We start from the raw sequence: 12,234 nt of genomic DNA on the forward strand, positions 1-12,234 counted from the left end.
ATGAGTCAAAGCAGTGAACGAGCAAAAAATAAGTATGGCAAAAACTGCATTCAGCAATTAACTGCATTAAATCTGTGCATTCAGCTGGATCTATTTCTGTAAATATATAGTATAGTATAAACTACTTTGGTGTAATTATTGTATAAACGTCACGTTTATCAATCAATGCAGTTTTGCCTGTTGTTGGTCCCTTCGTTGACAGGGTCCCCTCGTTGTTGGTCATGTACAGTATTGGCTTTTTAGTTTAGTCTTATTAGTATAATTATGCATTGCCTTGCGTGACAGCACTTACGAGGGAAGCCATACGATATGCTGATCGACGACAGGCCACTGCTGTGCCGCTGATACCTGCATTTCACGTGCTCTGTGACTTTAAGGGCGAATACCAGGGGTCATGCTGCGCGACACTTTGTGCGACACTGGCACTGCTTTACGGCCGGCCGTAAAGTAACGATAACACTGAGGAGCACAGATAAAAAGAAAAGTGACGTTAACAAAAAGCTCGTACTCACAAAAGAGACAAAGATCGAGAACACAGAACAAAGTCTGGCCTTTGCGGTTGGGTGCTATTTTCTGTTCACTTACAGACGGTGTTATTTTTTTATATGAGAGGTGAGCGGCCCCGGTGCCGTGACGAGAGAGGCAGAGCGAGCGAGAGCGAGGGCGCGACGGAGCGGACGTTACCCGGGCACCGCGATGGCCTCCGACAGCGGCAGCAACATGGACAGAGAGATGATCCTGGCCGACTTTCAGGTGTGGTTTCCTCGTCACAGAAACTAGCTCACCAAAAGCACGCGGCGTGAAACGTTTACAACAACATGTTGGCCGTAAAAGAGCTGAAGAAGAGCGTTGCTCGACAGGGAACAGTGAGTGACAGAGTAGGATTGCGACTCGGTCTCTGGTCAAGCACAACTACTAGGGGTTGAGGCGAACGGGGTCTCCATGACACATGACATGTCACTCACTGCGTGAAGAGCCGCGCTTATACACATATTTCGGGCGAAACCGTAATACTTCAATACACCGAACTTATGCGAACTCACAAGTTTGAAATACGTCTTATATTTTAGCATAGAGAAATGTGTGTGTGTGTGTGTGTGTGTGTGTGTGTGTGTGTGGAGTTTATTGTGGGAATTCAGACAACTCGTTGGACCTGCTGAAAATACACACACACACAGGCAGACATTTGTTTTTGGTGGTAGTTCACAGCTCTCGACGTTTCCCTTCAGGTTAGTAGTGACTGCTACTAGGTTTTTGCGAAGAGCTTTGACCGATACAGAGCAGCAACGTACATTTAAACATTTTAATAAGTTCACTTTTTGTTTCAGCTATGAGTCAAGCCCTAGCTGCAGTTCATGGGTTACGTGAACTGAGTGTCAGCCTACGTGCTGTGTGGGGGTTAAAACGTGTCCTTAAACCATAGAAGCAGACTTTAAGCTGGTAACCATAACTGGTTTATAGGTGGGAATGGATCCGGTACCCAGCGGTACCGGATTCACATTCCCTTTCGGCTGCCATCAGGTCTGATAGAGCTCGCTGCACATGGAAAACAGTGTGTTTGGAAGAATCCCTGTCATGGGCTGAATAAGTCCTGATGTTCCAGGGTGCTGTCGGCTTACTGAAGTCATCAGATACACACACACATTTTCGGAACCGCTTGTCCCATACGGGGTTGCGGGGAACCGGAGCCTACCCGGCAACACAGGGCGTAAGGCCGGAGGGGGAGGGGACACACCCAGGATGGGACGCCAGTCCGTCGCAAGGCACCCCAAGCGGGACTCGAACCCCAGACCCACCGGAGAGCAGGACCGTGGTCCAACCCACTGCACCACCACACCCCCTCATGTCATCAGATACATATTAGTTTATTTCACCAAGTTTCTTTTTCCCTCAAGCATAAAACAGATTTGAAGTAAACACGCCATGGGGGGGACCCAGTCTACAAAATTTAAATGATCACCAGTGAAATGATCAGATGTGGTTTCCTACTAACTGCTTGTCCAGCAAATATAATTGTATTCACTAGTAGCTGACAACAAAAGAAACAATTTTGTTGGGAAAGAAGTTTCTGCAGCTATCAGATGTATGCTGACAGTTAATGCCAATCTGTACCCAACAGAGGCCTTAGTATCCTGGATCTTCTGAAGAATTGCATCATATCTAGACTGTCCATAGGTGTACAGTTATACAGCACTTTTTCTTTCTACTGAAAAATCATAAAAGCAGGTGGTGTGCTGGTCCAAACAAAACCTCCATTATATTCAGCATCCTTGCTGTGTTTTGTATGTGTGGTTTTTAGGTTTTTCTCCCCCCTCTTTTATTATCCTTTTTGTATCTCTTCTTGGCTGTGCCCTACACTGATAAGAAATTAATTTGTAATACCTTGCCTGAATTCTCACAAATGTATCTGCTTTTTTAAATAACTGTTTTGTGTGTGTTTTACTAAGATCTGTCTGTGTACATATTGATATATGCTTGTGTTTGTTGCATTATACTCATTTAAGCTCTTACAGGGCTAACCCTCCCACCTCATCCTGAGTGCGGTGAATTGCAACAACAATGAAACCATGTGAGGGGAAAGTTCCTAGTGTTGGTTTGCTGACAAGATAATGCAGATCAAAAACAACTCTAAACTGAAAGAAAAACACAACAAACTCTTGCTAATGTTATTAACAGTTCAGACATTTCTGACCTAACAATTTTTTTAAAATGTAAAAGAAAATTTACTCTTAGGAGATCTAGGAAGATGTTTGTATTACTGAATGTTTGCTGTCTAATATAAATTTAATTAGGCTATCACTCTGGTTCAGTGTTGTCTGGTGTTTTATTTTTGGCCCAGTTCATGTCCATTTTGGTCTCATGCATCAAACATGTATGCCAGAAGTGATGAGAAAAATAATTAGACTATTTGGCTTAACTTACCAGCTGTCAGTTACTCTTGAGTTTCAGACAATGGCTCCCTTCAATATGAACCAAACTTATGCTTCTAAACTGTGTTCATTGCAGACATCCCTCACTGTCGAGATGTTAAGAACAACAGAGTTGTCATGATGTGGGTTGCGCACCAGTTTGAATTGCTAAATTGAAACCACAATGACCTGAAGGAATGCAAATTTTTTTTTTTTTATTATTTTTTTATTTTTTTTGATGCGTGAGAAGGAGATGAAAATGCATAGGCTTGGCTCACGTAGACGGGGAAAACCGTACATTTTTGGCCTGGACAGCAGAAAAAGGTGGCCTGCTTTAACCTAAGGTGGGCATGGGGAAACCTGTTAATGAATTGAATGAAATGTTTTGTATGAAACTATTTTTTAATAATTTAAGTATTGCATTTACAATATTTTAATACATTTCTGAGGTCTCGAATCTAAAAATATAGATTTGAAGCCTGTGTAGGCAGAATTTTTACTCTTTAGTTGGTTAGTTTTTTTAGTGGTTTTCAGATTTGCCTTGAGTATTAAATAAATGTGTGATATTGAGATTGATTTACCTAAGAGTGAGACAGTCATCCAGCTGCTGATTGTGGAATACATTTTGCATTTCTCAGACTGTAAGTAGCCTGCTACACCTGAGCCAGATTGACACTTACTTGTTCTTTATTTTCTCAGAAATGTGCTTTTGTGAATATAAAAATTGGGGAGGACTTTTACTGTTGTTTTACTTATGGAATACACTGTATGGTAGTGACTGAGACTTTTCTAAGTTAATATACATGTATTAAAAGGAATGTGTTGAGCTAGTGAAGTTAGTTTTATTCCGAAGGGTGGCAGCAAAGAGGTATTACTTTGTGATTCAGTTCACAGTAGAAAAGAGATTTAATACAGGCTCCTATGATATACCATCTACCCTCTCGCTGATTCTGCTTGTATATCGTTTATATCATTGCACCAACAGCCGAAGTAGTGGTCAACTTTTTGGTTGACCGCGGTGGCATTGAAATAAGGGCATGAAATAATCTTACTGAACTGAAGTTACTGAAACATCGTCTCAGTTTATCTACAGTTGGCAAAAGTTAAGTTGTCCCTATAGCTTTTAAAAACAGTTTAACTTTATTTGTAATATAAATTCTTCATTTTGGGAAGCGAAAGCAAAAGTATTACTTAAATGTTAACACTGGTCACTTTGGGAGTGTATTTTTCCATGCTGCTCAAAGCCGTGCAGAGCCATCTTTCAGGGTAGGGTGCTGTGTTGATACAGCATGCAGTGCTTTTGTAAATATTGATATTCTTATATTCAAAGCAGTAAAGGCAACATTAGATTCTTTTCACACCTTGACAAATCTTTCTAAGAAACTTACCGAAGAAGGAAACTGCAGAGACGAGTACCAGACTATTTTATAGAAAGTGTAAAGTAAGTGGCTGTATAACTGTGATCTGTACAGTTGTTCGGGTGGGCAGTGGAAAAATAACTTTAGTACATCAGGTGCAAGGTTCTACTTGGAAGAGCTGAGTTTTGAGTTACTTCTTGAGTAGAAGGGATTCATAACTTTTCTGAAACTTTGTAATGTCAAATTGTAACTTAATTTGGCATATGTTGTGATTTATGAACTGAAAATGCATGCAGCAAATTTTTAGTTTATTGGGTTGAATGTTACATATAAGAAGTACTTTTCTTGATTTTTAGATTTGGATTTTTTTAAAGTTACAAAATACTTATTTTACTTAAGCAAAGTTTCTTAGAATGTAAATATTTTAAATTTGAGCACATATGTTCTCCTTCTGTTGAACAGTTTTCTCTTTCCCCAACACTTGAAACTTGCATTTAATTGGGGGTAACATTTACTTTTTAAACTGCTACTTTGTAAAAAGAGTACTTCTTATTGACAGTTAACTTGTCATTCAGTTAATTTCTGAAGGTTCTGTTGAGTCCAACTTTCGTCTGTTTGAATAACTTATTAGGTCTTGCTCTTTGTTATGAGGAGTCTTGTTTTCAAACAAGAGAGGAAGTGTTTTCAGATTGAGTACATTTATAGTTTTGATATTAATCAGTTTCTAGTTAGTTTGTATGCTGTAGACCTGATATAACATGGATCAATACAACGTAGGACTGCATATAAGGCCTTTAGAGTTTGGACCCCAAATTTTTTTTGATCAATTCCATGCCACGTGTTTCAAATCTGGGTGTTTCCCAAACACATTTCTGAAAGTCGAAAGGTAAAGTTATGCAATATAGCGATTGATACAACACAGACCTACGGTGGGGGGGGGGATTTTGAAATTTTGTGAAACACCTTTTGAATGATGCCTAGTAGATCTGTGTTGGTTTTTGTCACTCATGTTGTAAAGCTTTTTATTTCCCTGATCTTCTACTGTCACTTTGCTCTCTTTCTCTAGAGCTTTAAATTGCTCAACTGTTGGGATACTAATCTGCAAGAACCGTCAAAGTCAACAATGTTTCAAAATCCTTTTATTTTCCACGATTTTTGGATTTAGCTTCACTATCTTGCCACAAAACAATGCCACTTTGACTCATTGAGCAACGCTTTACAGATGTGACTCATTTGCAAAGTCGGCCAAATACAATGTCTTGGTCGTTAAAAAGCCCTGTAGCAATAATAGCATTTAATGTTACAGAACATATCACATGTGGATGCTCTTCATTACACCGTGGTTCAATTAAAAACAAGAATTGTTGAATTGCACTTTCAGTGTTTAGTAATGACGAAGTATGTACGCTGCGACATATCACTTATTTTCCCTCACACACGTGTGTGTGGATGTTTGCGTTTACCCACGTTAATCTTCTCTCGGCATCAAATGAGTTAAACTTTCTTCAACCTTTGTCAATACCGGAAACTCATTACAACATGGACTTGCTTATAATGCAACAAGTTGGGACCCCGCCATCCGCTTTGTATCGGGTCTACAGTGTACTTGCTGATGAATGACTGATAGAAAAACAAGCAACGTGTAAAGATCTGTCCTACTGTTTTTTTTTTTTTTTTTTTTTTTTTTTTGCTTTCGTTTTGTTACAGAAAACAAGCAGTGCAAGTTAGATATTCCCCATATTTTAACACCCCCAACCCCCAAGACTGAAAAAGTGTAGCACTGTGGAAGAAGTACACTGTTTCATCAAGACAAAATAGACATTTGAGATATGATGGCTTTTAATTTTATTTCATAAATCTGTTAATCTGAGGGGAGGATCTGTGGGTTTTCAAAATAAGACAGCATAGAGCCACAAGTCTCATATACTTTGTTGGTTGACCCTCTAATGGAATATTTAATCCTTTCTAAACTGAGGAATATCATTTGGTAACGTTGTCCCTAAACCAAAACGAAGCTTTAGTTGGATATGGTGACTGACAATCGACTAGAATTCTTCTCTGGATCAAAAGAGAAGCAAAGGTCAAGGGACCGTTTCTTTTATTAGTCATTGGGGCCCCATTACCCAGGATTCCAAAAACTGCCATTGCTGAATTAGATTGCATTTCTACTCCAGACATCTTGATAGTTTTAAATACAATAGACCAAAAACCTGACAATCTGGGACACAACCGAAATGTATATTGAGTCAGCTCTGATAGAATGACATTGGTCACATGTTTAATCATGATAGGATATATTTTAGCCAGTTTATCCTTACTGTAATGGGTATGATGGACAATCTTGCACCGTATCAGCCTAAGATGAGCTTTTCTTTTCTTTTTGGTTGATCTGCTAAAGGCACTGTCCCGGGGCCATCAGGTATCTCTTCTCCAAGCTCCTCTTCCCACTTGGCTCAAATCTTATTCAATGATGTATTTTGGAAGGACATACAGCAATAATATCAAGCAATTGAAATCAGCCCTTTAGTGCACACTAGTCTTCAGAAAACAGCATCTACTCCAGATTTTGGAGGCATGTCAGGAAAAGATGGACTTTGCATTTTAAGGAAGTTACAAATCTAAATGTAATGGAACAGACTGGACTTTGAATTTGATAGCCAGGGCATGAAAACTGGCAAAAGTTCCATCGGTGTAGAGTTCCCAAATACACACGCACACATACATACCATCTGAAACCGTTGTCCCATAAGGGGTTGCGGGGAGTCAGCACCTAACCCAGCAATACAGGGCGTAAGGCTGGAGGGGGAGGGGAGACACCCAGGATGGGACGCCAGTCCTTCTCAAGGCACCCCAAGCAGGACTTGAACCCCAGACCCACTGGAGAGCAGGACCTGGCCAAACCCACTGTGCCACCGCACTCCCTAGTTTCTAAATACAGAGTCTAATTTTGCTGGGATGAATAGGTGGTTGTTGGCATCTAGGGCCATGTGGGCAAAGTTTGTTCATTTGAAATGCCGTCTGAATTGTCCAAGTTCTAGCAACTACTGGTCACACGGTGTATTGTGAAATGATAACTGGCAGTTTGGCAGTAACAAAAGCAGGAAGAGATTTTGATTAACAGGAAATAGATTCCATTGTACACCATTGGTAACTGGACCAAAATACAACTTTTTGTTTGTTTGCAGCCCAATAATAATACACAAGGCTTGTATTATAATAATGTTTTCATGACATATAACAGGACAAGTGCCTTAATCTTTTTTCTTTTTTTTTAGGCTTGCACTGGCATTGATAACATAGCAGAAGCTATCGCATTGCTAGAGCTGAACAATTGGGATTTGGTGGTAAGTTTTCGTTCCGCCCTCTTGCTAATAAAAAGGTGATTTCAGACATAAGATTTAAAAAAAAAAAAAAAAGACAGTTTTTCTTATATTCTGTTCCCCCTTCTGCTGTTAAAAATTGACGGTAAAGCTTTTTTAGGTTTATCGTTGCTGGTACAGAATGTGTTTTGATTATTGTAACTCTGAAGAAGTAAGTACAATACAGTTGGAAGACCTTGGGGAATGTTTTTGAAAATAACTACTGAAATCAGATACATCTTAAAACATGCTGTTAGTTATAAGATGCATCCTGCGTATCCACTGGAACACATTGTCAGTAATGTGACCTGGGGTCATTGGTGTTTCGAGTCTTTCAACTTCAGACTCCCTCGCCCAGGCGACACAGCTAGGGTTGATCAAGCCCTGACGTGTGTCTCAGCAGCAACTGACCGTGGACCCGCTCTCCTAAACCAGAGTCACCTAGTGGCTCTCTCAGTGGCTTCGGTAGCTAATCTGATTGACTTCCTCTTCACCTCCCCTGTGATTCCCAGCAACGTTTGCACTTTGCACAGTGAGCGCCCTGCAAATCCCCGACAGCCCACCTCAATGGGCACCCGGTGTGTCCGCCAGTCTTGCCTCCGACATTGTTCTGCAAGCTCCTGGTAGTTAGCAAGTTTCTGCTCATTGGCTTCCTCCAGGTGTTCTTCCTAGGGCACTGTGAGCTCCAACATGACCAATTGCTTGATAGTCTCAGAAAAGATGATCAGATGGGCAGAGAGATGTAAATATGATGTTTTCTGGGGACCTCAGCTGCTTGCCCAAGTCCACTCTCAGCTGCCAGTTGGTAGCTGTGATTAGGAGGCCTGTCTTCCCTGTGGGCTGTGGGTGGGCCTTGTGGCCAGCCTTGACAAAGGAGATGGTATTCCGTGCAGGGTGGTGATGCTTTGTGGCACTGATGGCTGTGGCAACATGTTCTGCAACTGCCTTTAGCACCTGGTCATGATGCCTACAGTAGCGACCTTCTCCAAGAGCTTTTGGGCAACTGCTCAGAAGGTGTTCCAAGGATCCTCTCTCGGTGCAAAGGGAGCAGGAGGGCAATTCGCTTTCCCCCAAGACATGTAGGTTAGCTGGGCTTGGTAAGGTGTCGTATACAGCTTGGACCAGGAAACTGACTCAGTGGGAGTCAGCCTGCCAGATGTTTGACCAGGTGACTTTTCATTGTAATGCACTCTCCCACTTTGTCCATGCTGCTTGCTGCTTGAGCCCCACCATTCTGCTGGCTGTTACTTCTTCCACGCCTGCCTGTACTTCCTCCTGAATAAAATGGTGCCTATCTTTGCCATGGGCCTTGCATGCCTGGTTCTTTGGGAGGAGGCCTAAGCCTGGTCTCCCTGTTGCCACTGTGCCCACCAATGCCTTCCATCTCAGGCACAACTCCGCTGTCTCCAGCTCTTTCTCTGCCTTCAACCTCCGGCCTGTTCGTACCATGATGTCCGCTGTAGCCACCCTGGGGTCCGTGGAGTCTCTGTACTGGAGTGCTTCTCTTGTAAATGCCACCATGAACTCTTCCTGAAGGCCTCGAAATGGGAGTTGCAAGATATTAATTCTCCCGTACAGGGCTGCGCTACTGAGACCCCGAGGCAAGCCAACCCATCTGTGGAGGTAGCTGCTGATCTTCCTTTCTGGAGATTCAACTGTTGATACAGAGACTGTGTACATTAACAGAAGCCACAGGAGTCTAAGCAAGATGGCATGTTGATAAATCCAGGCCTTGAACCTACCAGGCAAACCTGACTTGTCTACCTTGGTGCACCAGGCCTCAAAGTCTTGAGGTTCTCTGGTTAGCAGCGGTGTCTCTGAGGCAACTGTGAAAAACCTTTCCAAGGCTTTTGACAGGTTGTTCATGGTAGCATAGTGGTTAAAGTTGCTGCCTTTGGATCCAAAGGTTGCAGGTTTGATCCCCAGCTGTAGTATTTGCCCTAGCAAGGTAATTACCCTAAAAATTGGTCTGATAAAGTTGCTCAGTTGTCTAAATGGGTAAATAATTGCAACCTTAATATTATAAGTTGCTTTGGAGAAAAGCGTCAGGTAAATGTAGGTGTCTCTGTATTAATGGAAAATATGCTAAAGACAACAGCTCAGACTGCACTGGTTCAATGGAAGCAGAAGTTAAAGTGTGGAGTGAGGGACCCTGGTGGACAGACATGGATACTGCACCAGTAAAATGCTAAAACGGAAGGCATTACAAACACAAAACATTTTCAGCAGGACAATCAATGTACCATACCAGTGCTCCCTGGTTTACGATGGGTTTACGTTCCCCGAAACGCATCATAAGTAAAAAATGCATTTAATACACCTAATGCACACCTCTGCATGACAGAATGGGACATGCCAATCGCTGTCACCGTCCAGCATCGCGAGAGAGTATCACACCATGTATTGCTTGCCCAGGAAAAAATCAAAAACGGTTTCTGCTGAATGTCTATTGCCAGCTATCTTAACTATCGTAAAGTTGAAAAAAAATCGCAAGTCGAACAATTGTAAATCGGGGACCACCTGTATTGGGCGTGGTGGTACAGTGAGTAGTGTTGCTGTCTCACAGCGCCTGGGTGGTCCAAGAAGACATGAGTCCAATATTTGCTCAGTCTGTGTGGAGTTTGCATATTCTCCCCCTGTCTGCATGGGTTTCCTCAGGGTGCTCTGGTTTCCTCCCACAGACATGCTGTTCAAGTTCACCCATAGTGTGTGTGAGTGACAGAGGGAGTGTGTTCCACTGATGTATGGATGACCCATTGTAAGTAGTGTATCTAGCAGTGTAAGTCACTTTGAATAAGGTGTGTGGGCTGATAACACTACATAGTGTTTGGAGAAAAGCGTCTGCTAAGTAAATAAATGTAAATGTTTGCTGATAGATGGGATGGTTGCTCCAGACAAGCATAAATGGATGTTCCACCACTTTTCCCTTCTTCAGCAGAAGAGACCTTGATTTTGCTGGTTTAAGTCTCATCCTTGCCCATGTGATGAGCTTCTGTAGGCCTTGAAGGATCCATCTGCTGCCAGGCACAGATGTAGAAGTGACTGTGAGGTCATCCATGTATGCTCTTATGGGGGGCTGATGCACTCCTGTCTGTGTCCTGCAAATGTATTCTTGTGAGCTACTGAAATCTGATACATCTTAAAACATGCAAATATATTTTATTTATATCCCTTGTACATTCACAAGAAAATAATTATTTCATGAGCATGTGTGGACATGGGGGGGGGAAAAAAAAAGGTCTGCTTGCTGATTAAATCATTATGCACCTTGTAAAATATCCTAATTTGTCTGTAATTTCTTTTTAAGGGGAAACAGATGATTATACAGAGGGTTTTGGCAGACAGTCTACTTTTCCTCTATATTTCTTCTCAGTTGAAAGTTGTTGAACCTTTTAGTTGTTTAGAATGCTTTCACTTTGACATACACCTTCTTGAGTCCTTCACGATTTGTGACGTAGTGGACAAAAAGTGAATTCTGCTGATGGATATTTGTAGTAAAGTAAAAGGAATATGTAAATTCAGTCATGTGTACTGGCCATAACATACTTTGTTTGCCCTTTACGTGTTGACAGAAAATCTGAACCAATATTTGTAATTCTGCAGGAGGATGGCACCTTTTCTCTTCCATTAAAAAAAGTCAACTTATACCTGGTTATAGAAGTAGAATGCATGCTTTTAGGTATCACTACAGAGTAGCATAGGTGCTTGACTGTCTTCAGATTCTTTAGCTGGGAGGTGCAGGTGTTGTGAATCAATTTTCAGGTTTGTCAAAGCACTTTGTCAGTACATGTTCTCCTGGCTCAATAACAAATATTAAGCTGTACTTTGAGGATGGTTGATCAGTGTCACCAATTAGCAGTTTGCCTTGTTACAACTTTTGTTGACAAATCTCAGCTTATTCTCTATGTTCTCCACCGATGTGTCCGATCTGACCTCAGTTCACCCCCTAATTTACACGCTTGCAATAAGAAAGACAATTGTTTAATGTTTGTCTTTTGATATTTTGGGATTTATTTTCTTGCAGCAGATTCCAAGTTCTGACAGAATGGATGACTAGCAGGATGGCCATGATGGGTAATTAACTGTATGGTTAAATCCCTTCATCTCTTCTGTATGCATGTATATGGATACATAATATTTGTAAGCAGTACATTTGAAATGAATATGGCAAATGATTCTAAGAATCAATTTCTATTACACAATGAGACTTTTAGCAATGCTGTCTGACACGGTTTGAAGTGATTGAAAAGGGGACTGTAAAGGCTTTTGCTGAAGCCTTTTTCTTTTTTTTTTCTGCAAAGTAAGTCTTTCTTACAAAGGGGAGGCTTCTAAATTTAGCCATGCGCAAGCAGTGACTCAAAGTGGGCCTGAGCAGTGGTTAGGTGCACCTGTGAATGTGATGAATTGCAGTTCTTTTTTGGTGCTGTTAAGTTGTGTAAAGTTAACAAAAGGGGCCCTGTGTGTTGGAATAGCAGGCAAGTGTTCCAGAAGCATATGTTCTCCTCATACCTCAACAACACCTATACTAGTGTGGAGGTTGAACAGGAATAACAGAATGAAAAAGGTTTGACAGCTGTCACCTAAATAACATTTTGTGCATCTGTTAGC

The 12,234-nt window shown here is 41.4% G+C and overlaps 1 protein-coding gene across 1 annotated transcript in view; it reads left to right on the plus strand.

Moving 5' to 3' along the window:
• The first annotated feature begins 439 nt into the window (after positions 1-439).
• The window catches only part of faf1 (Fas (TNFRSF6) associated factor 1), a 79,450-nt gene continuing 67,655 nt past the window's right edge, over positions 440-12,234 (plus strand). The window contains exons 1-2 of the mRNA XM_018726804.2: positions 440-753; positions 7,543-7,611. Coding sequence (XP_018582320.1) covers positions 697-753; positions 7,543-7,611 — 126 coding nt within the window. The 5' untranslated portion in view covers positions 440-696. The remainder of the gene's footprint in view (positions 754-7,542; positions 7,612-12,234) is intronic.

This window comes from Scleropages formosus, chromosome 9 (genome assembly GCF_900964775.1).
Source record: "Scleropages formosus chromosome 9, fSclFor1.1, whole genome shotgun sequence".
In the NCBI taxonomy this organism is placed as follows: domain Eukaryota; kingdom Metazoa; phylum Chordata; class Actinopteri; order Osteoglossiformes; family Osteoglossidae; genus Scleropages; species Scleropages formosus.